The following is a 26,393-nucleotide window of genomic DNA, read 5'->3' on the forward strand; positions in this document are numbered from 1 at the left end:
GACATACATCTTGAACTTATTATGGAAAGCGAGAGGAAGCCAATGTCAGATTGACCAGCAGAGTACCAACCTCAGGGCAGACTTAAGAGCTAGTCGACAAACCCCAATTTAGCTGTGACTTCCATACTTAGATTTCACCAACCAATTATCAAGTACAAACTCATCAGGCACTATAAGAGTCACAGACAGCTCTCTTGGGTACTCCAATCTACCTTGTCACTTAGGTAAGCTTGCCTTTGTGATAGATGGTCCCTTATACCACGAATCAGCAATATTTAGGTTACTTCCACTCCTAAAAGACCAGTCACTTACCCCAGGTCATTTGCACCTTACATCTCACACCAAAGAGAATGCTTGTAGCTAATCCGATAATAAAATATACACAGATTTATTATATAGGAAAAGGAAATTAAAGAGTTATTTACAAGGTTAAAGCAGATAAACATATACAGACAAATGAGTTCCAATCTTAAATTTCAAAACATAATAGACACTTTTGTAATAAGCAAGCTCTTTGTCCTTTAGGGCTAACTCAGGCTTAGCAGCTGAGGATTCCTTGCTTATGCCTATAAACCTTGCCACTAGAGTCCAAGGAGCAATGAGATACAGTTCCTCCTTGTTAGGGCTTTTATTCCTGTTCCCCCTTCTGCTTTGAGCTGTAAATTTAGCTGATGGGAGGAATTCACTTGCAAGATTCATCTTCATGGGTGGAAGGAGAGTAAACAACAAAATTCTTTTGTCCTTTTTAATGTTCTACTCAATCTGTCTGGTGTTGATGGGCCTTCCTTGTTGGGCAGGACATAACACCTTCAGTTGGAGACTAGCATTTCACACTAGTTAATGTCTCTCTCCTATCTCATGATTTACGCAGTTATAGAGGCTTACAGTGCAAATGCTCAAATATTACCTTATAATATGGGATACAGATGTTTTAAGTGAGATTAATGCATGCAGCAACTCACAAGCATTCTATAAAGTCTAAACACATTCTTATAATTCTAATCTGTATTTTTAACAATATAAACACACAGGTGAGCCAGACTGATTTCAACTATGTATTTGTCAGTATTCAATTGAGGCATGGGGACCTTGGTGTTTGCTGACCCCTGGTCTGCCAGCATCACAGCCAGCACAAAGTTATAAAGAGGTAAAGTGATATAAGGATGATTGGGGTATTTTGCATAGTTAGTGATGAGCTGAGATGTGGGATGGCCAGAAAAGTTGGGGTAGTCATAGCAAATGATGACCAAAGCATAATCAAGAATTTGTGTAGTAAGGATGAAAATGCAAGAATAATTATTGGTAGCTAGAGACAATTCTCCTTTAGCTAAGGGGTTTGTGGCTTGTCCTATGTTTTAGCAGAAAACTATCTTGTGTTCTGTTAACCACACTTGTGTGAGGTTAGCTGATTATTATGGGCCATGGATTGTTATAAGTGTATCTGACCATTTTCTACATTAAAAGGTAAAATACATTTGTATTTAATGAATGTTTTTACACATATGTTGACACTTTCCAATCTGTCAGTCTTGGTCAAATTAACTTTGCATTTACAGCCTTCTGGTGACTGAAGGGAAGAACTGCACAAATCAGGAGGTATCTGAAATCAAGACTATACTGATAGCAGGGGCCAAGGTGAACTCTGCATGACTGCTGCCCTGGTGGAATGTAGCTGGAAATTGCCCGTTTTACTTCCAGCGATTCACTCTTAACAGCTGGATGTAGGCAAAGAACAGGAACACAAGTGACAAGCACAGGAGAGCAACCTCATTCTCCCACAAGCCCCAGGTGCTGTAGTTGATGCCTTGCTGCTGCAAGTACACCTCTCCAGGGACCCTGCAACAAACAGACACGCGTGTTCGGCACTGTTCAAACAAATAAAACACAATTGGTTTTATGTGAAATGTTATGAAGATAAGTTTTAGTGGTGATAAGTGCGAACGTATTAATTAGAACCAGGTGTAGCAAAGGAGGGCACTGTGCAAGTCTCTCCTTCTGTTCCTTTCCCACAGCTTTGCTAATGCAACTAGGTCCTGACCTTGCAAGGTTGTCACTTCAAGTTATTCCAGTCTGAGCCGTGGCTCTGTCAATGCACTGTGATCCTGCCCTGAACCTCTCCTGGACAAAGGCTGCTCCCTGGAGGCTATCTGGAGAATACCAAACTCACTAGCTCTTTTAATTTGTGTAATTAGTCACAATAGCTACTAATTAGTGAAAAATGGAGTGCGTTAACTTTCTGCAACATCTAGCTCTATGATAACCCCTGTAGTGAAGTACTGCAGTGCTTCATTCAGGGAGTGCCATCTTCTCTTTACAGTTGCTTGGAAGCAACTGTGGGGAAGCCTTCTGCTTGTGGACTGCAGTAGATAAGGCATGTTATGGAAGTGATGCATTTGCTCTTGTGGACAGCTGCCAGCCTTGACCCACCCACCTGGATGCTCCCTGAATGAAGAGATGTAGTCCATGTTCAGATGCCTAGAAGACCCTTGACAAATGAACCTGGTTTTTCTAAATAAATGAGCTGTCCTTGTTAATGGGACATTGTACTGGTTTTTAATGGGCCTATTGTATGTCTCTGTGTATTCTGTAATTCTACAGTAGCTGTTGATGTTTTATCAAGGTATATAACTCCTGTAAGGGTGTATTATGTGTCCTGCCTAGTGAGTTCCTATAATGAGCCCTTCTAAGTACTGATGATCTGACTATGTGAGTTCCCAGGTGAGCCATTAAGTGTTTGCAAGTACTTTAACCATAATACATATGCTCCTGTAACATCCCGCTATGAACTTCCTGTGGGCCCACTCTGCGTGAACCTCTGTGGTGTCCCATATGTGGCCTGTCAATCCCTAAGTTCCATAAATGCTTAATATGATCTTGTTGTTCGCTTGCTATATGCCTCCTGTGTTGCCTAAAAATGCCATGTAAAATGCCGCCATGTATTTCTCTGGTCTGAAAATGCTTTGTACTTCCAGATAGGTGACTTCTGTGATATCCATGTTCTTTGTTTCCTGAAAGTGCCTATGTCTTGCATCTGTCCTGACAAATTTTGGTGTGGAGGTACAGGTTATCTGCATGAGGAACAGCCAGAACCAAATTCTAACCTAATAATTACAGTGACTCTTTTATTACCATGCCTGCTGATTTACAATAGAGAAATCTAGTGACATTTACAGATTCACCTTCCCTTGTGTGAGGGAAGAAAGAGATAACTGGAGACACTGCACTGACTATCACACTTCAGAAGGGGAAAAAATATTGTACACAAGGAATAAAAAAACCACTACTAGTTAGAGACATCTACCTATGCATTTTAAATAATTTTAGATTATACATATTGGGTGAGATTCAGAAAAGTACTCAAGTTTCTTGAGCACTTCTGAAAATCTTACCTGTGGTGCAGTTTATATTTAGTGCAGCATTTAAGGTTATATGTACTAGGATGTGAAGAAATGTTACTAAAGCATTTTGTACCCTTTATGCAAGACACATTGTATTAAAAGAACATTTTAAAAATGGTGAAGTTAGAGATTTTGGAAGAATATAGTTATATATTGGAATGACTAACAGCTCCCTCTATTGTGTAGTATTTATTACAGGATATTCCTGTGTACCGTTCTTCCTGTTTATAAGTTAGTTAAACATTGGCTCACTGAATATGTATTGACACTGCAGCCTCTCCTTCAACAGATATGACATCATGGCCTCCTCTATTTATACTCCATTGGGTACCTGTGTGGTATGTCAGACTCCTGTATATCCAAAAATACTCTATAAATTGAATGCTTGTATGCACCCCGGTGGTGAAGTATGTCCGATATGACAGCCTCTACCTTCCCTTGGCTCTTTTGGGTTGTTTTTGGTGGTTGGTGAACAGAGTGAGTACTTACATGGAAGAGTTCAAATGGAAAACTGCTCCTGTGAGCTCATTGATGGTCAGGGCCTAAAACAGGAAACATATGTTTAAAAAAATCTCATCTGTTAGGAAATGGCAGATGAATAAACTATATAGCAAGAACAGAATTTCCTTCCCAGAGACATGGAATGTTCCATTTTGGTTGTGGTCCCTTTCCAACCTTTGAATAGAGGGTGGTCCCAGTATGGAAGAGATTTGGGAAATGCAGCATGACCGTGATGCCCTGACACAATTTTAGCAATTGGGGGATGAAGTTCACTTTACTTTTGAACCTGCTGTTTTGTACTTTGCCACATCTCCCCTGTGAGGGCTGTGACTCACATTCATTCCGTAATGGAAGATGCTGATCCATTTGATCCAGGACAGCCAACTCAGCATGGAGTTCAGGTTTACAAGGAACCCACCAAAGACCTGTAGGAGACAGTGCAAAAAAACAATGTAGAACATATTATTAACTATATGCTTGCCTTTTGTCCCCCAAAGTGCTTGGGAGTTGTTCCTCAGTACCAGACACCTTGAGCCAAATAGTAGCCCTCATTCATGAAAGGAAGAATAGGGAAATTATTTTTTATCAAATATATGGTGTTCCTATCCACTATCTTCTGAGTAGGAAAACAACAATGCTACGGATGTTTACCCAATTTCTGCGTTGTTTAAAAAAAATCTAGTTTAAGATTACTAGTATATTTATTAGCTAAAAATTGTTTTGTAAAATATTTTTTCAGACTATTTGTCCCTAAAGTTTACTAGGACTTCCTAATACTAGTAGCTTTCATTTAAAATGATTAGCTTAGAACAGTAGCTAATGTGTGTGTTCAGAAACTACTTTTTCCATAAGAAATGTCTTTAGTTGTTTTAGAATATAGTGTTTTAGGCATCTCCAGTTGTTTGTTTTGTGCAATGTATTATAATAAAAAATACAAAGGCCATTAAAGCATGGACTGAAGCCTCTTCTAATCATACATCCTAGTGGGGAGAATAATATACCATTAGACTGTTACGAAGGACATGGAATACAAACATGCATATTTTTCGTACAATATGTGTGAGAAGTTAAAAAGTCTGTAATGTTTTCCATTTTTAAACTGCTTTACAAATATTTAACAAACATCTCAAATCACCCATTTGAAATAGGTAAGGATTACCTCATTTACAAGTGGAAAAACTGAGTCAGAGACTTTGCGACTTACTTAAGATCACAGGTATGGTAATGGAACCGTAAACTGTATTATACTGTTCAGTCACTAGGTGCTGCTGCATGAAAATACCTTATTTAAGCTAAACTCAGCCATACCTGGCAGAGCCTTAAAAGATCTTATGATTAACTTATCTGGGGTGTATAATAAGCAAGCTCTGTAGCCAGTCCATATCTGGTACAGGAATGTGACATGGTATATGGAGTAAACTAAGAACAGAAACGGGGAAAATAGCAACAAAGGTTGCAGGATCTCACCAACATGCCACTCTTTAATGCCCCAGAGAACTTCAGCTTTGACAGACTGGAAACTATATTCTGCAAGACTTCATATTGCTATCCAGCTGCACAAAGAAACTGGAAATATACAGGTATCAAATCACCTTTATGCTATGGGGAAACAGGTAGAACATATCTTTAAATCTTTTTACTTTACTGAAGACCGTCACAAAGATGACTCTGAAAGGGTTCTGGCTAGGTTTGGTGCATGCTTTATACCTCAGAGAAATGTGGTTTATGAAAGAGCAAGTTTTCACCTGAGAATTCAAGAACCAGGGAAAATGTTAAGAGCTCTGCATACATTGGATTTGAGGAATGCAAAACAAAAAATACCAGAGACAGGATGGTTTGGTTATTGGGTTAACCGAAAAAAACCTTTCACAGCAGCTATAGTTGAAGAGAGATTTAACCCTAACCACAGCTACTGAAATAGCAAAACAGTCTAAAATGGTGACACAGTAAAATAGAGAAATTTGTTTTCAGTTTCTAAGCTAGTTTCAGGTTTTTCAAGTTTTTCAGACACTTGAGTGTTAAAAGTCCTTACCATAAAACCCCTGAAGCAAAGAGCAAGAACTCCCAGGCTATGAGGGACAAATTACCAAGAGATGATGCATGTCCAGACAGATGCACACAGTGTAATACATACAGGAAATATGGACATGTTGCAGGTGTTTCATCACACCAAAGCAGTCTGGAAATTGACTCATATTACAGACAAACAAGAGCCATTGTTTCTTGGATATATCACTTGTGATGCCAGAGCCTGCATGCAGAGTGAATTTAATATTCAGGACAAGACTGTTGACTTTAAAACTATCTCAGGAGCCAATGACATTATCTCAGAAGGGACTTACAATCACCTTTAACCTCTTGTAGAGATGACGAGACACAATTCTGACTAGCCCTGGAGGTATTCTGAACTGCATGGTCCAATTCACCACAGAAACAGCCTACACAGTGTGGCAAAGTACCTTGTTCTCCTCAGCAGATTCAGTCCTTGTTAGCCTTGGAGACACCTGCTTGGGCAAGGCAAATCCTTACAGATAGCACAGGATCTAGTTATTCCTTTCCCTGATCAGTCCCTTGTGTTTGTTTTCATTCCCTTCTGGGGAGGGAGTGCAGCCTCCCTTCCTAGAAGGGTTCGGTGTCTTGCTGCCCTTAGCCTACTGGCAGCATCCCTGCTTTTCTCACTCCTGCCCCCCTCCTTCCAGGATGGGGAGGGTTTAAAAAGGACTCCAGCAGTTGGAGCTAGCTGAACCTAATTAGCTCCCTAGCAACCCCTTTTCCAGCTGAACCTTATTTCCCCCTGGTTACCTCCTCAGGGGACAGGGAAAGGCCTTTTAATCCCCTGGGACTAATTACTACCCCTCCCTTTTTTGTAGCTGTTTGTCCTCGGTTTACCACACTGTTTGTCCTGGATTTACCACAATAGACAAAAGCTATGCATTCAGAGTGCATGTGACTAAAGGATCAAAGACCAACAAACTTTGCAGCTGCAGTGTGGCAGCCATGATGGGTCTAGTGAAAAATATGGAAGAACCTGATGGAGGATTTGATGATATTGTACTGTTGAAAGGACATCTAGTGCAAATCAACTTGAGGTAATACTGAACCATACAGTGTAAACACTACTAGCAGAGAAACCTTGAAAGAAACTAGCTGCAGGATTTATGCAAATTTAGAGGACATCATTACCTGGTTGTAGTGGGCTATTTTTCCAGATATATAAAAATAATGTACTTGAAAGATATAACATGTCGCAGTATTATCGAGAAATTCAAATGCACTTTTGCTCACTTCAGTATTCCAGTACAGCTAGTGACAGACAATGGACCACAGTTCACTGCAACAGAATTTAACTGAATCCAAATGAAATATGTTTTTGACCATATTACTAGCGGTCCATGTTACCCACAAGCGAATGGAACGGGTGAGAGAGCTATACGGATAGCCAAGAAAATCCTACAGCTGGAAGGTCCGTTTCTTGTTCTTCTGAGTTACAGATAAACACCAATAGTGGTTACTGGATATAGTCCAGTACAACTCCTGATGGTAAGATACCTCGGAATGATTGTAGATACAGTCTTTTCCAAAACCGGAACAAAGTGCCCAGACATGAAGAGAGTAGCCAAGTCAGATAAAAAGTCTAAAGAGTTTATGAACACTTTTACAACAGACATCGTTCAGTTAGAGGACTGCCAGGTCTACAACTTGGTGACTGTGTTCATGTCATGGATGGAGAAAAAGGATGAACAGCTCCAGCTCTTGTAAAGAAAAAGAATCCAGCACACAGATTATATGTGATTGAGACTGACAACGGAGAGTTCAGCAGAGACCATCAACATCTACAGTTTCTTTCCTCAGAAAGAAAAATCAGCAGAGCAAACTGTACAGATGGCAGATGCAGAACAACAAGAGAATACTCAAGGATTCCAAACCAACTACAGCCTGTCATTGAAACTAACAGACAGCTAGATGACCAAATTGTTACATATTTGGGTCATATAATTAGAAAACCAGTATGATACAGACACACTTAGCAGACTGATATGTACTGAATTTCAAAGACAATGCGACAGTGTAAATATTGTAAATGGTAAGAATATAGAACTTAAAGGGGGTGATGTAATGGAATTCTAAACTGTACTATACTGTTCAGCCACTAGATGGCGCTGTGTACAAAATACAGTAGAACCCTGTTTATCCGACCCTCCATTATCCGGCTCTCCATATTAACCCAACAACCAGCGCACACAGGTCCAGAAGCGGGCAATCTCTCCTGTGGCCCTAGATGGTGCTGCAGCCTCACAATTTCCCATTCTCCGAATTATCCAAATTTTTGATTAGCCAATCTGGCTCTGGTCCCAATTAGATCAGATAAACGGGGTTCTGCTGTACCTTATTTACACTAACCTCAGCCATACCTGGCAGAGTGGTAAAGGATCTTATGATGATCACATCTGTGTGCATGAGTAAGCTCTAGTAGCCAGTCCACGTCTGGTACAGGAACATGACAGGTGCAGAGGCAGAATGAGAACTCAGGCATTGCTGACTGCCTGTCTTGTGCTCAGACCAGACCTCTCCGCTTAGACCAGCTGTACTAATAACATATTGTTTATAGCTACAGTTGCTCTGTATCTTGCTTTCTTCAGATCTGAGCACCCCTGGAATATGGGATATTTGAAATCCGGATCGGAACTGAACGTTGAGATTTCGGCCCATCTCTGATTCCAGTAGGCGCTGTACACCCTGCAAGGCTGCCCTTGAGTGGATAAAAAGTTCTCACCATCATGAAGACGAAAGGCAGTGCGATTAAGACATTAGCGATGGCGAAGGTGCTGACGCTGGCGCTCACCAGGAAGGCCATGCTCACGGCTGCCAGATTTGTCAGACTGAGGGAAAGAACATACAGGAAGAAAGATCCTGCATCCTGTTTCAGACCTGTGTATGGGGACAGAGAGAAAGTGACTAAGTACTGTGGAAAGGTCTGGATCCATAACTGGTATTGCCATGGAACTGCTACAGGCTAAGGTGGTTCCCGCTACAGGACTCCAACTTGGCATTTTCTGGAATTAAAGGCTTCATAACAAGCACTGCAGTGGGGATGCTTTCAGTGCTGGATCCATAGCGTATCCCTCCAGGACAATGTTGTGAGAAATCTCCCATTACTAAATTTTGGTTTGTATTTTGGGCATGGTTATGACAAAGCTCAGTGGATCCATGAGGAGTTTGCAGGGTGGGGCTGTGAGTGCCAGATTTACCACTAAAGAGCAGCTAGAGAGTGCATCCCTCAACATGTTTCTATTTACTAGAAATCTGGGCCTGTTTTCATCCTAGTGTATATAATCATGCTAAAATTAGCAGTTTGGCTGCGTGGGTTTGTTTAACTCTTCACATGTCTCAAATATTGAGATCATTTGACTGATTTTCCTGCACTGTTCGCTAAGCTCTGGGGGAAACTTAGAAGGCCACACTGCTGGAGTCCTGTCGGGAACTGATACAGCACTGCTTTGTGAAAACGCAACCAACTGGAGTCAGAGCTAGTGGTATACTAGAAATAAGATGATTTTGTGTGTGGGTGTCTTATTATTGGGGGGGGGGGGAAGAAAAAATAATGAATAGAGGCATCCTAGGAAGTTCTATACAAAGTTTGTACATAAAAAGAGAATTTTTTACCTCTGATTATGAGCAATGTGACCTAGCGGCAAAAATTAATAACAAAGCACAATCACCACAAAAATCTGTGCAATATGACATTTCAGACTTGCCAGAGTTTGATATTACCCCCAAAGTTTTTGTGGCATTTTCCCATGGTGATTTTTGTCCTGAATCACTTCCTCAAAGAGGTGCTGAGCTAAAGGAAATTCAGTACTTACCCATCATGAAGTACGATATGGCAGAGAACATCAACAAGGGGATGATACGATTGGGAATCAAATCAGCAAACACCTTGGCCAGAAAATATGCTGAGGTCCTGTAGTATCCCCTGGAGCTCTCATGTCTGGAAAAATGTATGCAATAAATAAAAACATTGAAAATCAAAGAGCTACTTCATACATTTACGAGATATAACTCTATAACCACTTTAGTATTTCAGTCCTTTCCTTACTTCTCTCTCCCTCAATTTCATCAACTTCTGTCTCCATCAGAACTTTCTTCATCTCCAAACAGATATGCCATTAAATAATTAGTAAGCACAACATCCTGAAGAAAAACTATTGCCTTCATCTTCATCTTTGATACACCTCTCTCATTTACCCTTACTTTCATAAACATATGCATTCAGCTTTATCTTCTACTATTTCTGCCTCCTGTTTCTTCCTAGTCTGTAAATCTTCCTATCACATCTAAAACATCACCACATATGATTCTATCCTGACTTCTCCTCTGATGAAACTCTCCTCCATGCTTCTATCTCCTCTTGTCTTACTGCTTGTAACTTCCTCCTTCCTTCAGTGGTCTTCCTCTGACCCAAATTTCAATTTGTCCAAAATGTGGTGGCCAGTCTCTTCATCCATATCTAGAAATGTGAAAACATCAGAAATCTTCTCCAGCTTCAAGCTTCTTGTCTGCTTCAGAATCCAGTAATGCAATTTCTCCTATTCAAGGCAGGGCTCTATCTTACTTTCATTGATTGCAAATTATGTAGGATTATACCTTAAGTTCTTAGATGAACATGCCCCAAATACACACACACAAATACACACACTCTCTTTTTTTCTTCAAAGTAATCTTTCCCTTTTCTGTCACCCCGTCCTCGCTCTCCTCAAATATCCAATTCCTTTCTTTCCCGCCATCGTGGTTTCTCCAGAGTAGAATGTAGAAACTGCACCTTTCCTGTATTTAGTCTTTTCTTTCTGAAATGTGTCCATTCACTTCTCTTTGCTGTTATTCTGCCATGTCTGTAGATGCTACTTGTATGCTATACTGTGATTGACCGAACAGAGTGTCCTTATATTTGCATGTATAGATTTCAATTGGCTATGATTGTATTTGTTTTGAAATAATACTGAGCATTTTAAAGTTGGGAGCTGAGCCAGACTTTCTCAGCTTCATGATCTTCTGGCGATTTCTAAGGTCCAGCTGGACCTAAATTCTGTGACATCCTTATTTCTGAGGTGTTCTGGTGTTGAAATCTGGAAATTCTGTGGTGAGGTTTAGAAAAAGTGCACAATTTTTTTAAATGAGTGAAACCTGAAAATGAATAATACAATCTATTCATTATTCCTGTGTCTTTTTTATTTTGATGTCAAAATCAAGACATTTCACGCTGCCACAGATTTTTAGTTTTTAAGGTGCTGCTGATTTTGGTGTTGAAAATGCATAACTGTTGTAAAAGCTGTTGGGGGAAGGTGAAGATTTCGGTAACAGGACAAGGAACAGATGGGGCGTTTGGCATCTTGGGAAGGCATTGGAAATAGTTTGGGATCTGACATCTACAAGGCATCTGAGGCTTTTGGCATTAGGAGTGGTGATTCATTTTCTCTTTCCCTTCCTTTTTTAGACAGATGTGGACATGATTTGAAATTTTGGGAGGGCTTAATTATTGGAGCACAATTCTGTGGTGGTGGGTAGATCTGCAGCAAACTCTGCAGCCACAGCCTGTTTATGCCTGTTTCCAGCATTTTGATTTGAAGGAGTTTTAGAGTCACTCACATGAAGAGTTTTCTCTCATTGATGAAGAGCTCCACTGCAGACAGATTCCCAAAGACTTGATTGATGACCAGGAAGAAGAAAGCTCCTAACCTGCAGAGAAGGGAAGAAAAGGAAAAGAGATTTATTTGGAGTTCTCTGCTGGACTTGTACACAAAGGGCAGAGAGTTCTCTCATGCTTTTTACGGCTCTCACATTATACTGCCTTGGAAGTTAGGTTTGGGAATCAGGTCCTCACCAAGGTAAGTGTTCAATTACAGGTGGAAAATTTTTGAGTCTGTCACTGTCCTCCCTACTGGGAATATTCCCTGATGTCTTCAGCAGATTTTGGTTCCATATCAGGTTCCCTCTCCTAACTCCTTGGGTGCCCCAGGATATTATGCTCACTTGGGCTACTTGAAAGGAACTTGTCTGCATCTCTTCATTCATTCTGGAAGTGAGCCACTCCTTTCATCTATCCATCCATCCTCCCTCAGACTACCAGCTGGAGGAAGGGACTAAAGATTCTGTTCTTTCTCTCACCTGTTCTGAAAGGCTTCAGGCAGAGTGGCTGGTACTTGGTAGAAAATGAGCCCCACCAATATGGAGAAGAAAGTGCCCAAAAGGAGCTGACCAATGGATGTCTGAGGATTCCTCAGGATGTTCTTCACATTGCGATTGCTCACAACATACAGCTAAGGGAACATACATGAGTGCATAATTTATACATACATACATTAAATCTCCTCCTTGAAATATCCCAGGCCAGTCCATTGGACTTTATTTTTTATTGAGGATTCTTTACAACCCTGATGTTTGAATCCTGATGTTCTCTTTGTTTTCTCCCCTGCTTTCTCCATGCTCAAAACTGCATGTTGAAGCTACCATCCATCCTAGCAAAGGAAACTAGCTGCAAGTTCCTTTCAACTGCACTCTTCACAGGGATTTCTCTTGAGTGAAATGATGCTCAACCTCCCGCCCCAGACACTGAGCAAGACTGAGCCCTCCCAAGATGTGCCTGCTCTAATTGATTGGAACTATGACCCATCCCCACACACCATGCATGGCAGGTGCATAGCAATATCCACAAGGCAACAGCCTCAGATTGGTGCGATATGAATTCTTTGAAACCAAGTACTTGGGATTTCCCAAGCTCCCATTAACTATTATGTGCAAGCTGTAGCTAGGGAGCCTGCCTCTAGTGGAGAATATAATCTGGAAAGTTTCGCATCAATCTCACTTTCATAAAGATGGCTTCTAAACCAGACACAGGCAAATGTCAGAGAAACAGTCTCTCCATTGTCTGCAGCAATTGTCCATTCACCTTTACTCTGGAACAATGCCAAGCCACTCAACACCTGAGAGGAGTGTTTCCCAAACTTGGGAGGCCGCTTGTTCAGGGAAAGCCCCTGGTGGGATGGGCCAGTTTGTTTACCTGCCGCCGCAGGTTCGGCCAAATGCGGCTCCCACTGGCCGTGGTTCTCTGCTCCAGGCCAAAGGAGGCTGTGGGAAGCGGTGGCTGGTAGGTCCCTCAGCCTGTGCTCCTTCCCGCAGCCCCCATTGGCTTGCAGTGGCGAACTGCAGCCAGTGGGAGCCACGATCAGCCGAACCTGTGGACACGGCAGGTAAACAAACCGGCGCGGCCCGCCAGGGGCTTTCCCTGCACAAGTGGCATCCCAAGTTTGGGAACCACTGCCCTAGAGCATACATGTTTTACTTATGTATCTCCACATAGCTATTCTTATTTAAAAGTACTTCAGTCATCTTCAGTAGTAGTTCAGTGCACTATAGCAATGGTAAACTGCAGTATTCTGGATAATTACAGTGGAATACGGTAAGGTGTTTTTTTTAAGGTATCTGACTTCTAATACATAATTTTCTGGTACTTAGTTAGGCTTTTAAACTGCCCTCCTTTCCCGTAGATATGTTATCTTGGTGTGATGATATGTGTAAAGGTTAGGAATTGGGTACATCTGTGCATGTCAGAGAACATTGCCTTATTTTCAAAGACTGTAATAGAAGTAGAATGAGCTCTGAAGCTCTTGTCATTTGTTCACACATTTGCTCACACAGAATTACATTTGCAATCAGAGAGAGACTGCGTATCTGATTTTTCTCATGATTTAAAAAAATTAACACCATGCTCTCAGTGGTGCATTCTTTACAACTCCCGGCTGCCTGTGCCTGAGATGGAAGTCATTGTCATAGGTAAACATTCCCTTTCTGATTTTTGTTTTAATCTTCCCCACTTTCCCTGCCCACCCCCCCAACTCAGTGTACTCGGTTACTTTGTAAGATCAGTAACATTAAACATAAACCCCATCAATATACAGGCCAGATCCTTAGATGGTGTAAATCAGCATGGTGGCCTTCACTTTAATGAAGTGATGCCAATTTACACCAGCCGAGGGTCTGATTCATGTTGTATAATGTAATTTACGTATCTCTGAAAAAGTTTATTCTGTTCCATCCATTATATTATTTTTAAGGAAAGTTTTCAATTTACCTGCCTTAAATTGTTCCTTAATTTCACAGTTTATTTTGAATGATGGACTATAGAAATCCTTCCCCAGCATGACAGCAAAAGTACCTGCTTCTTCACTGTACATTGCAACCTCAAATTACTGAAGGGGAACCTTCTGAGGTGAGTACGTGGGGATATGCTTTCCTAAAGGAAAAGCAGGGTTAGGCTCCTCATTAAGGGAGAAGTTCAACTCTGTGGCTGTGGAGGTTCCTTGGCAGTGGCACCTGTGCAAGTCTGCGGCACAATGGGGTTAAATATGGGGGGAGGCTAGTGCGGCGCACGGCCCAGCTCCATTGGGTCTCCCTGCACAGCACAGTGTAAGGAGGAGTAGATCCTGAGGATCCACTGCTGTGTTAATCCTCTGGTTTTCATTCCTTAGAGCAGGGAAAACTGGGGCCTTGCAGAGCTGCTTCAGCCCAATGCCTCTGCAGAGTGACTCAGTGGGTTTCTTCTCCCAGCGGCCTCGTGGAGATACTCAGCACACAACTTGCTAATTGGCCAGGGCACAGGATCCCTGAATCTGGTCCTATGTGGTTACAAAAATTAAGAATATTTATGTTGCTGGAAGGATTTAGTCGGGGTTGGTCCCGCTTTGAGCAGGGGGTTGGACTAGATGACCTCCTGGGGTCTCTTCCAACCCTAATATCTATGAAGTCTTAGACTCCGAGGTCTCACTGGAATTGCTGCACAGTGAATAAGTCTCACAAGGTCCTCTGCAAGAATCTACTGATTGCTGCTTTAAGACCACAAACCCTGAAACCTTCCTTTTCTTGTGTCTTTTATGTTGCATTTTCCTCCCTTTTCCCTCACCTGGCGGAAGAATGAGGTGGCATAGGTGGCTTTTGTTGGAACTGCATCGCTGAGGTGGCTCTTGAATGACTGTAGGTTTTCCAACTCTTCCTGCAGCTGCTCATAATAGTGGGACTTGTGGTAGTAGACGGGCAGTGGATTCTTGTCACTACAAGAGCTGCTATGAGAATCGGACTCTCTCACTAAGGCTGCAGACAAAATGGGACAGCCCCAGGTCAAAACTTTCCATTCCTGCTTCAACTTTGCTTTTGAAGGATTTTGAAAGTGTTAGCCAACTCCCAGAAAGGCGACAAAGATTGCTAATAATCACACCAGCATTTTTATCACTGCTAGTAACTTTCTAGTCACCATTTGCATACCCTTAAACACAACTGAAAAGCAAAAAGAACCACAGCAATCTGCATATGAATTCGATGATGCCTTGGCAGGTCTGCTTGCTAAAGGGAAAATATAGCATAAAAATGTTACTCTGAGACTGCATCTGTATGTGCGTAACACTGGCAAGTGATTGAGGTAGAAGGGAATTAGCACCATGCGTGAACAAGAATTATTTTGAGGAGAATCCAGTATGTTGTGTTCAGGCTCTGAGCTAAATGCTGGAATGGGCACTGCAGAAGTTTGGCTACCTCTGTTTTACAATCCCGATGTATTTTTTGTTGAAGTGGATTTGCAAGACATTGTCCTAGCTTCTGTCTCACCACCACCTCTCTCTTTCTCAGCCAATGTAATTTTACAGCACTCACCTAGCTCTGGACTAGGCTGGGACTGCATGATCTCTCCAACGATGACATCCAGGAAGAAGTCCAAAGGATTGTTAAATGCTTCACACTGGTAACCTGAAATGCACCATATCACAAGAGAAAATAAAAGCTAACCTCACACCCAACTAGCAATGTGAGAAAATGACAAAATCTCTGTGCTAAATATCATCCAAAATACTATGTTTAGTCTCAGGACATTTTGTGGCACAGAAGTTTTCCTTTTTGAGATTTTGGGAAAATGGACAGTTGCATATTAAAACCTGTGAAAATCTGAGTTCACACATTTTAATATGATAATTTGTCTTGATTCAATTAAAAATGTTGAGATTTTCAATTAACCTATTTCCACTCAAAAATGCTTCTAATGTTGAATGCAAAAAAAAAAAAAGTGAAATTACATCAAGTAGGACTTTAAAAAAATTAAGAAGAAAATGCAAAAACCTTTCATTTCAAGGGTTTTGAATTACATCGCAAACATTTTGTAGTGCCCCATACCCCGCCTTCCCAGAGAGCCAAAGAACCGTTCAGATTAACCAACCAGCCTCATGTCAAACTAGTGCCTCCTTAGCGACAATAATTACCTTAGCCAAACCAGCCTTCTCTTAAAACACATCAACCAGCTGGGCCCTCTCACAGATCAGTCCTTCACAGCCAACTTCACTCCTAAACCAACTAACTTACTGGTCAACACAATATCTCACAAAGGAACCTGAAATAAACCTCTTGTTTCTTTTAAATGGACCTGTCTGTCTTCCCGATGTATCATGCGTCTGTATGTCTTCTAATCTCGTGTGAATTGAACCATCTACACTTCTCCTTGGACCAGTTAAAATATGTTGCTGTGCATTGATGCCTGTCATTCCTCTTCCTCAGGATGCACATGGCACCCCTGTAGGGCAGCACTTTCTTATGTTTTCCTCGTCTGCTTCCCCCACTTTACTATCTCCTAAATATACCCAATCTCTGCTGTCTTTGTGAGTTAGAGTCCTGGACAGAGAGTTAAATCCAGCTCTTTTGCACGGGTTGGGCAAAGCACAACCATGAAGCAATGAAGTTGGCCTTTGCACACTGTGAGTTGGCGGATGCAGTTAAGATTTGAATCAAAACCGTTTTCCATGATGTCCTTGAATAGTGAACTGCTTGCCTGTCTGACCGAGGTTCTCCTGGTGCATCCTTTTATTTGCACTAGGTTTGTGCACCTAGAAACCTTGTCTGCTACTGTTAAGGGTTTCATTAACAAACACCCATGCGTAGCTGTCCTGTAGCAGTAGGAAATATAATTCTCATCCTGCCGCAGTCTCACCCCCTACCAATACTGTTGAAATAGCCAGTGGACTCTTCGGCTGGTCCTGCATAAATGATTTCTCCCTTGTTCATCAGCGTTAGATGATCAAGCAGACGGAAGATGGAATAACGTGGCTGGTGAATAGAGAAAATCACAGTTCTTCCTTTCCTGGAGAGTCTGCAAAACAGAAGAAGCACGTGGTAAATATCACAGTCCCAGGCCAGCTAGAATTTAGGCCTTAATTTGAACTGTATTTTGGAGGCAAAGCCACATTAAGGTATTTGCTGCCTATGTCTCTAAGGGCTGTCTAGATGGAAACTAAATGCCTCAGAGTACTATTTGAAAATAAACTGGTGTGAGCCTAGTTTTCAGACTATAGCTTTATCTCAAAACAGGTGTTAATATGCCTGGCTGCATGCATTATTGTTGACCTGCCTTTTCAATATTTATGCAGAGCCTATGCTGTATATAACCTGTTGATTTGCTAGATCATTGTGAGACAGCTTGAGCATGGAAAGGGGGATAATATCAAAATGAAATTCCAAAGATCTTAATGGAGTGGAGCATCAGAAACAGAGAATGGCTCACTGGTGCAGCAGCTGCATGATGGAATTAGCTGTGTTGGCATCCAGTCCCGTAGTTGGCTCATCCAGGAATATCAGTGAAGGTGCAGTGATTAGTTCCATGCCAATGCTGCACCGCTTCTTCTCACCCCCTGAGACACCACGCAAGAACTCAGTGCCAATCTGATACCACAGAGAAAAGAAAGAAAGCAAAGAACCTCAGAGAGGAGGCAGATGAGTTTAAATATAGGCCGTAGTGAGTGGGTTGATCTGAGATGGACACAAATGGTAAACATATAGCTAGGGGCGCTCCTGTCCTTTCAGTCATCCTCCCACATTTTAACAGGGGGAGCTGTATCCTCTCTTGCGTCCCATCACTCTGAGCTCCAGAAGCCATGCTGGTTTCTCCTTATCATATCATGTTCACTAGATGATTTATAATTCCATTTGTCTTTATTTCAAACAATTCACCTGGCATTGAAATAATCCTTACTGGTCTGTATTTCCCAGGATCAGAATCACCCTCGCCAGGGGGCAAACTGGAAACAAAGAAGTCGTGGTTCTCATACAAGATCTGCCCAAAGAGCCCACCTCTAAGCTCTGTGAGCCTAACAAGAGCACAGTATTGCTCTCTTACCGGACCTACCCTGCTCCCCATCCCATCTCCCTGTCTCCCTCCCATTAAGGGGAGGGAGTTAGAGAGAGAAATGGCAGAAGAGGCCTGCATCTCCAATGTGTAACCCACTCTAGGAGATTGTGGGACTTTGTCCCTCTCTAATGGCTGGCCCATATGAAACATTTGAACCTGCTTCCAGCTGACAGACTCAGTCCTTTAGCTCAGGCAGTAAAACCTCATGGTTTTCAAAACTGAAAGCCCCAGATTGAAACCCTGCTGTTGGCCTAAGCAGGGTTGGATGTACAGTACATGCAAAGTTGCAAAAGCAAATACCTGTGTGTGCTCTGTTCACCCTGTGCATGCAGAGGATAGAATCTACACGTGCAACTCAAATCACCCACCATATCATACACCTCTGTCACTGTTAGTGTGTGAAAAGGGTCCTATCAGGTGCTTGTGCACACACATAAGGAAGCTACTGCTTGAAATGAGAGGTGGTGTTGCTGTGTGAGTACATGTACAACCTCTGCCTTGTTTTAATAAAAAGATAGTACAGTAACCTTGGTGTCAGCACACTCCTGTAGCCCCAGCTCCTGTATTACTGCATTGACCTTCAGCTGCTTTTCTGCTTCACGGTTCCGGCTCTGTGGGAGGCGCAAGCTGGCAGAGAACTGAAGGTTCTCACGAACAGTGAGTGTTCCCATCAGAATATCCTCCTGTGGCAGCACAAAACAATGGAAAACACTTGATTTAAAGAGGAAAATCAGCCAGTGCTTTGAGAGAAAAGACCTCCTTAGTGGGTCCTAGTATCATCAACACTGTTCTACTAATGTGAAGTCCTTACAGATAGACTGTACCCAAAGGGGATTCCTGGTGAGAGGAATACAGAGGTCTAATGGCTTCCATAGAGTTCTCAGGGCTGGCCTTGCCATGAGGCGAACTGAGGCGGCCACCTCAGGTGCCAGACTGTGGGGGTGGGCACCACTAAGACTCAGAGTGTAGAAAATTGTGTCTGCTGCCGGTGCATATGTATTCTCTCTGCTCTAGTTGCACAGAGATGGTGGAGTGCTGTCTTTGAGGAAGGAGGGCACAAGAGACATAGCAGACAGGCAGGAGAAAAAGTTAGAGGGAATAACAGAAAGCAGCAGGAACTGCAGGGAGAGAGAGGAGGCGGAGCCTCTTATGTACCTCTCTAGCACCCCCAGGAGCCTGGACTGATTAACCCCAGCTTCTCAGGGAGTTTCCTGCAGCTTCCCTGAACCCATTTGAGGAGAACAGTCAGTCAACTGAAGTAGTAGGAGCCAGTTAGGCCCTTAAGACGCTGATATCTTCCCTCACTCAGCCCCTGCTACCAGCCTGCTTATTTGTCTCCTTCAATTGAGTGTTGAGAGCCACTATAGCTGGCACAGAACAGCAGTCATGAGTGAAAGAAGAAAACGCCCCTCTGGGGCAGCATTCAGAAAAAGAAAGAAAGCAAAGGAAGCTTTTCTATCTAAGCAGGAAGGAGCTCTCCTGAGATACGTAGACACAAATGTTCACGATGAGCCTTCCGGCCTCCGTGAGGATGTGAGTGGTGAGGAGATGCCTGATCTTCCAGTTCATCAGAGTGCATCATTCATATCTTCATCTCATATGGATGTAACCATGCACATTCCTGAAGAAAAGTGTAGATCAGAGAAGAGTGTGGTGGAGGCGCAAGAAACAGCAGCTGCTGAGTTTAGTTCTTTAAGTCTAGATGATCCAGGACTGTGGACCCACTTGAGCAGTAGCCTGAGGGACTTCCTTGTACTGCATGGGCCACAGCAAGTGAAAAACTTCATGTTCCCCAAAGACAATGAAAATAGAAGTTTCCATCCAACACATTACTGGCATGAAAATCCCCAATGGTGACCAAGTGGAGAGGCCATGGCTTATGTACTCAAAAACCCAGAATGCTGCATACTGTTTTTGTTACAAACTCTTCCAGTCTAATGTTCCAGGCACACTGGGTTCTACAGAAACAAAGGGCTAGAAATCTGGCATGCCATGAGAAGGCAGAAAATCACCAGAGAGCATTCCATAGGTAGAAAGAGCTTGAGATGAGACTAAGGTTAAAGGCCACCATAGATGATCAGCATCAAGAGAAGGTTGCATCAGAGTCTCTTTATTGGCAAATGTTCTGAAAAGGCTCATTGCCATTGTGAGAATGCTTGCTACCCAAAACCTGTGTGGCGCTTCAGATCAGCTGTATGTGCCAAACAATGGAAACTTCCTTAAAACTGTGGCGGTGATGGCTGAGTTTGATGCTGTACTCCAGGATCATCTAAGAAGAGTCACGACCCAAGAAATGTACACCCACCACTACCTTGGAAAAACAATTCAAAATAAGATCATACAGTTACTGGCAACAAAAGTCAAACAGAAGATTGTGGCAGCTCTGAAGTCAGCAAGATATTACTCTGTTATTCTGGATTGCACACCTGACATCAGTCATATGGAACAAATTACTTTAATGGTGTGTTTTGTAACAACAACAGAACCTAGTGAAAATGTCCCTTTAATGGTGACTGTCAGAGAGCATTCTCTAGAATTTATTGACATTGATGATACTACAGGAGCTGGTATGACAAATGTGCTTCTTAAAAAGCTGGAAGATACGGGAATTGCGATAGCTGACAGGAAAAGTCAGGGCTACAATAATGGTGCCAACACGAGAGAGGAAAGAACAGAGGAGGGGCAGACACGGATCTGAGAGTTAAACCCTCAAGCTTTTTTGGTCCCATGCAGTTCTCATTCATTGAACTTGGTGGTCAGTGATGCAGCATCAGCTTCTAGTGAGGCTGCTGAATTTTTTAATGTAATTCAAAGCATCTATGTATTTTTCTCTGCATCAACTCATCGATGGCAAATTTTGAAGCAACATCTGGGGAACATCCTCTCTGACACTGAAACCACTGAGTGCCACACGATGGGAAAGTTAAGTGGAGGCAATAAACCCTATCAAACACCAAATTGGGAAGATAGATGATGCCATAGTTGCCATTATGGAGGATAATGCTTGGACAGGACCTGTTCATGGGAGAACAGTGGCAGAGGGAAATGGAATCACCAGAAACATACATAACTTCAAATTTCTGTGTGGCTTAGCATTGTGGCATGACATACTGTTTGAAATAAATGTTGTAAGCAAGAGACTCCAAAGTGTTGACCTTGGTATATCTGGAGCAATGGAACAACGGGACAAAGCAAAGTCATACCTACGGTCTTACCGGTCAGATGAGGGATTTCAAAATGTTCTGAAGAGTGCACAAAAGTTGGCAGAGGAACTTCACACTGAAGCTATTGTCCCATCCATTCAAGAATACAAGAGTCACTGAAGAAGAAGACATTTTGATTACGAGGCATGGGATAATCCCATAAGAGACCCCAAACAACAATTCAAAGTTGAATTCTTTAACCAGGTTCTAGATTGTGCAATACAGTCTGTTGAAGAATGTTTCATGCAGCTCAAGGAACACAGCAATATATTTGGAATGTTGTATGATATTCCAAAACTCCTCACTATACCTGAAGAAGACCTACACCAGCAATGCAGGGCACTAGAGACAGTGTTGACACATGATGACATGTGCAATATTGATGCAGTGATTTAGGTGATGAACTGAAAGCCCTTTCAAGATATATTTCAGCAGGATCAACTCCAAAGGCTGTTCTGAAATATATTTGCACAAATAAGATGACCACCCTCTTTCCAAATGCTTTTGTTGCTCTGCGCATACGTCTAACACTTCCTGTAACAGTTGCCAGTGGAGAACGCAGTTTCTCCAAGCTGAAGTTAATAAAAACTCATCTACGCTCCACAATGACACAGGAGAGACTGGTCGGCCTTGCAACCATCTCAATAGAGCATGAGCTGGCCCAGACTGTGGACCTTCAGGAAGCAGTTCAAATCTTTGCAACCAAGAAGGCAGGGAAAGCACCACTTTGATTATTCAAACAGATAAAGATGCCAGTGTTTACTATGCAGACAAGAAAAGTTACATTTGCTGCTCAGGCATTTGAAAGTTAAGTGTTAAAATTTTTGAACAAGGCATTTTAAGTTGTTAGTTCTCCTTTATTGGGGTAGGTAGCAGAGCAGTACCATGAGAGGAGTAGAACAGGAAGACGGCAGAATTGAGACCTTTCAAAGTTTTGGCCCAAGCAAGGAGGTATGGGGGCGTCATTTGAGCTCCCCACCTCAGATGCCATAATGTTGAGGGCCAGCCCTGAGAGTTCTCAGTGGGAGGAAGAGACAGAGACTTGTAGTCTCTTAAGGAAAAGACAATGCTCCAAATGGAGAAAATGCCTATGATGACAGAGTCATGTGGTTATGGCTGAGTGAAGTGATATTTCAGGATCCTAAATTGATACTCTGCTGTAGCCATAAGGAATACACATCTGCAATTAACCAGCATCATGAATCCTTGCCGCTGCACGTCCTGGGCATTTCAGGCTCAGCATACTATTCCAGTGGAAAATCAGATAGGCCTGTGCACAAACTGGGAGGCATCATGGATTCTGCCCTGACTCACCTGCACTATGTAAGCAGAGCATAGGTGAAACTGTGAGTTTGCTGACTTCCCATCCATGAAGATTTGTCCACTTCTAAGCCCCTTCGGGTCCTTCCACCCCGCAAGTACATCAAGGAGTCTGAGGAAAAAAAGGTGACTTTTAACAGTTTCTCAATACAGGGCTTCTCCCCATATCACTCCAACCTATGGACCCTTCCAGCCCAGTCCTGCATGCACTCTCCAAGTTCGTTCAGCTTTGGATTTCCCAACACTGCTCTACTAAAGTAGCTAAGCAGTTGTTTTCAGGAACCAATTTTGTCCTACAGGTATTGCTGTTTCCTGTGGTGAGAGGGAAATGAATCTCAGTATTCAGACTCTGCTCTGCCAATGTACCCAAACCCAGAGCTGCAGATACCAACCCACCCTGGGGTGGGTGGGTATTGAATCTCAGTCCTTTTTCCTTCTTTGCAATAGAAGAGATATCAAAAGTGATGCAAGAGGCATTAATTTATACAGCCACACTTACGAGGTTTTGCCACTTCCAGTTGGTCCTAAAATGGCATTCATTCCAGGCTTCATAATGCCACTGCGAAAAGAAATAGTATTATAAACTGTTTAGGGAATGATTTCACATGACAAGAAACCCAGAGTGGGCAAGCTGGTTAAGTGAAAGCAAGAGGCAGTTATTGGCTGAAAAGGGAATGAGACAGAAGACAGGCTTTCTGATAGAGTGTGTGCTATTTGTGAAAAGTAAACTCCAGGATCGGCCTGGGCACAAATGGCTGCCCATGCTGTGTGATGTGCACTGAGCTGTTCTCAAAGCTGGTACAGACCCCCAAAGGAATGTTTGTGTCACAGCGTGACTTGTTGTGGAGGTACTGAGCTGGAGGCATGGGCACTGAGAGCTGGAGGTAATTGTACAAAGGTAATTTCCAAAGAAAAACACCCACTCAGGCCCAGTCAAAATGTTGCTGCTAAGATCAGCTTCCTGGCTTGCCCTTTGGACCACATCATTCCCAGCCCCCCGTTAAATCTCTTCACAGCCGCCCCCATCTCCACCACATCATATAGCTCCTAATTCTTATCTTTAAGGCTGTTCACAATTTAACCCCACTTTGCCCACTTACTTTGTCTTTATAGTATTGTCAGCTGCCCTCTTTCCTCCACTGATTATGCCAACTCTCACGGCCTATTTGTTCACTTCTCCCAAGCCATGACTCCCCTTTCTTCCATGACTCCCCTTATGTGTGAAACACCTTCCCGAATCTAATCCATAAAGTGACTACACCATCTCCTTCAGATCCATCCATGAGATCACTCCTACTGTGATCCTACCAAACACGGCCAGGTGATACTGAGCAGGCAGGCAGGGAACTGGGATTATTGCTACCAGTATCTTCATTTAGCTCAAAACTCACCCTTTAAACACACATCTGAACCTTCAAACTAGTGCCTGTAGATATGTGTGAACACTACTGTCACCCCAGCCCCACCATCCCTCCATTTGTTTGTTACACCCACTTCTGGCCTCTAATCTTAAACTTAAATTGTAAGCTCTTTAAGATACGGACTGTCTCATCTCTCTGGACAATACACAGCACAGTGGGGACCTGATCTTAGCTGGAACCCCTTTGTGCTACTAAAATATAAATAATAATAAATGATGGTCATACTAAACACGTAGGTGTTGTGTGTTAGCTGGAATCTTGGGCTCCAGTGATTGTTCATAGATCTCCCATATCCCAAGCAAAGGCAGAGCTCATCTGCTGACGCTGGCAATTAAATGATTCACAGTAGCGTTACTGCAGCAGATATGAGGAACCATTATGAGGGGTGTTTTCTGTGAGGCATTCCAGCTCTCATAAAGTATGCACACCAGCCTGGTCATGGTTTCAGAGGGCATCAATTAATCCACAGCAAAGCACACGCACTCGCTGCAGAATCTGCCCTTTGATACTTCGGGACTTCGGAATCCACGGCAGTGCCAGCCTCTTATGTGCTATTTCAGATTTAACATGCTTACCATTTACTCTTGCAAGCCTGGGATTTGGCATCTGCAGCTTTGTGCCTTGAAGCCCCAGGAATAACTTGGGGTCTCTAGCTCTCTGGTCCAACGAAGCTCTGGGTGGATAGCTGAAGAGATGTGATGGGTGATGACAGAGGGAAATGATAATTGCCATAGACATGAATATCCCGTAGCAATTGATAAGTGCAAGGGTACTGGAGTCACTCCCTGATTGACAGGGCATACAGAGGGTGCATAAGGGTGTTTCATCTTCAAATGGTTGGTGTTAGGAGGAAAGGGGATCTTCCTCTGTTGTGCCATGAAGGAAAACCTTTGTGAAATTCCCCGTCTGCCTGCTGTCCCACAAACTGGCAGGGGCTGGCAGTGTAATGCAGCCCACGTTGTTTATTATTTAAGCCCCTTGTTTTAGACACTGTACAAACATATAACAAAGAGATGGTCCCTGCCCCAAAGAGCTAGCATGCTCTGCCTCTTGAGGGAGGGGTGCCTTGTGTTCTTCATCAATGACCCCTTCAGTCAATTAAGGATCAGCCCTGATGGGTTGATAGAGGGCACCCCTTGCTCCTCAGCAGGAAGGATGAAGGGCCTGGGAGATGCGGATCGATAAAACAAGGGGAAAGAGAGATTGGGGATCTGGATATTTCTGCAGGATTGAGGAGCATGTGTTCCTAGGACACTGCTGAATTTCTGAGCTAGCTTTGGTTGGACCAGACACAGAGAGTCCCACCTGCTTGCACTGGCCCCAGAAATATTAAAAATGTCGTTTTGTTGTCAACAATAAGTTGCTCATGAAACCACTGACACACAAACAGTGCTATGAATGTCACTGCCCCTGTGGAAACCTGACTGGTGGTACCTGGGGCCTGCGTGGGAGGGCAGAGGGCTGGGTCTCCAGGTAAGACTGGGTTATAATAACTGGGCCTGAGCATGATCTCCCCCAAGAAGTTGAAGCTCACACAGCAGCATGCACACGATCCAACAGAGCCTGGTGTGAGCACTCTTCCTTTCCAAAATGAATTTAAATCACCAGTACTGATCTAGGAGGCACTTAATGGTCAGGGTCCAAGCTGTCTCACCGCTTACCTATCTTCCCCACTGACCACTATTTGCTACTCTCAGAGATAGCAATGCTCCACAGAGGTGCTTCAACCAAACTGGCTCAGGATAAGGCTCTCCTGTGTATGGGACACTGCAGGAGCACCTTATTGCCGGCAGAATCCAACCCTCTTTGATGAGACCTTCCCTGGTGATGGCATTTCCCTTGGACTATCAGAGAGATTGGAAAGGAGGAAAAAGAAAGAAAGAAAGAAAGAATAACTCAATAATCACCCAGAGAAGCAGACAGAAGCCAAGCAAGGCCATGAGAATATTGCCATTTAGAGCACACTCACTATGAGTATTAATTTTTGGGCAGTACTTAGACATTGCTGTGATAGGAACCACAGACAACCCTGAGACAGATAACTAATTTTATTATGCAATTCAATTGTGCTCTGTCAAATATGCGGTGTTCAATACTCTGATATTTAAGATTTCCTAGGTCTCTATGGCTCCAGAGCCCCATGATTCCTTATTTTGGCTATGCCTTTACAGGGAAGAACCATTCCTTACCTGACATCCCTGAGAATTTCCTTTTCTTCTACTTCTTTTGAGAAAAAGGACTTGGTGATGGGGACAAAGTAACTGATGTTTTGGAAAGCCAGAGCTGGCCCAGGAACATTCAGCTGGGTAACAGCTTCCTGAGAATCAGAGAGTTCCAT

The 26,393-nt window shown here is 42.9% G+C and overlaps 1 protein-coding gene across 1 annotated transcript; it reads right to left on the reverse strand.

Moving 5' to 3' along the window:
- Nucleotides 1–1,688: 1,688 nt before the first annotated feature.
- On the reverse strand, nucleotides 1,689–26,393 carry LOC140915197 (broad substrate specificity ATP-binding cassette transporter ABCG2-like). The gene is made up of 15 exons (XM_073354772.1): nucleotides 26,245–26,393; nucleotides 23,134–23,193; nucleotides 22,629–22,746; nucleotides 18,639–18,794; nucleotides 17,488–17,645; nucleotides 16,925–17,076; nucleotides 15,597–15,689; nucleotides 14,854–15,041; nucleotides 12,063–12,214; nucleotides 11,544–11,633; nucleotides 9,764–9,888; nucleotides 8,674–8,828; nucleotides 4,235–4,324; nucleotides 3,888–3,940; nucleotides 1,689–1,836 (listed from the first exon to the last, which is right to left on the reverse strand). Exons 1-15 carry the CDS (start codon nucleotides 26,391–26,393, stop codon nucleotides 1,689–1,691), a joined length of 1,887 nt encoding a protein of 628 aa, XP_073210873.1.

This window comes from Lepidochelys kempii, chromosome 7 (genome assembly GCF_965140265.1).
Source record: "Lepidochelys kempii isolate rLepKem1 chromosome 7, rLepKem1.hap2, whole genome shotgun sequence".
NCBI classification, from domain to species: domain Eukaryota; kingdom Metazoa; phylum Chordata; order Testudines; family Cheloniidae; genus Lepidochelys; species Lepidochelys kempii.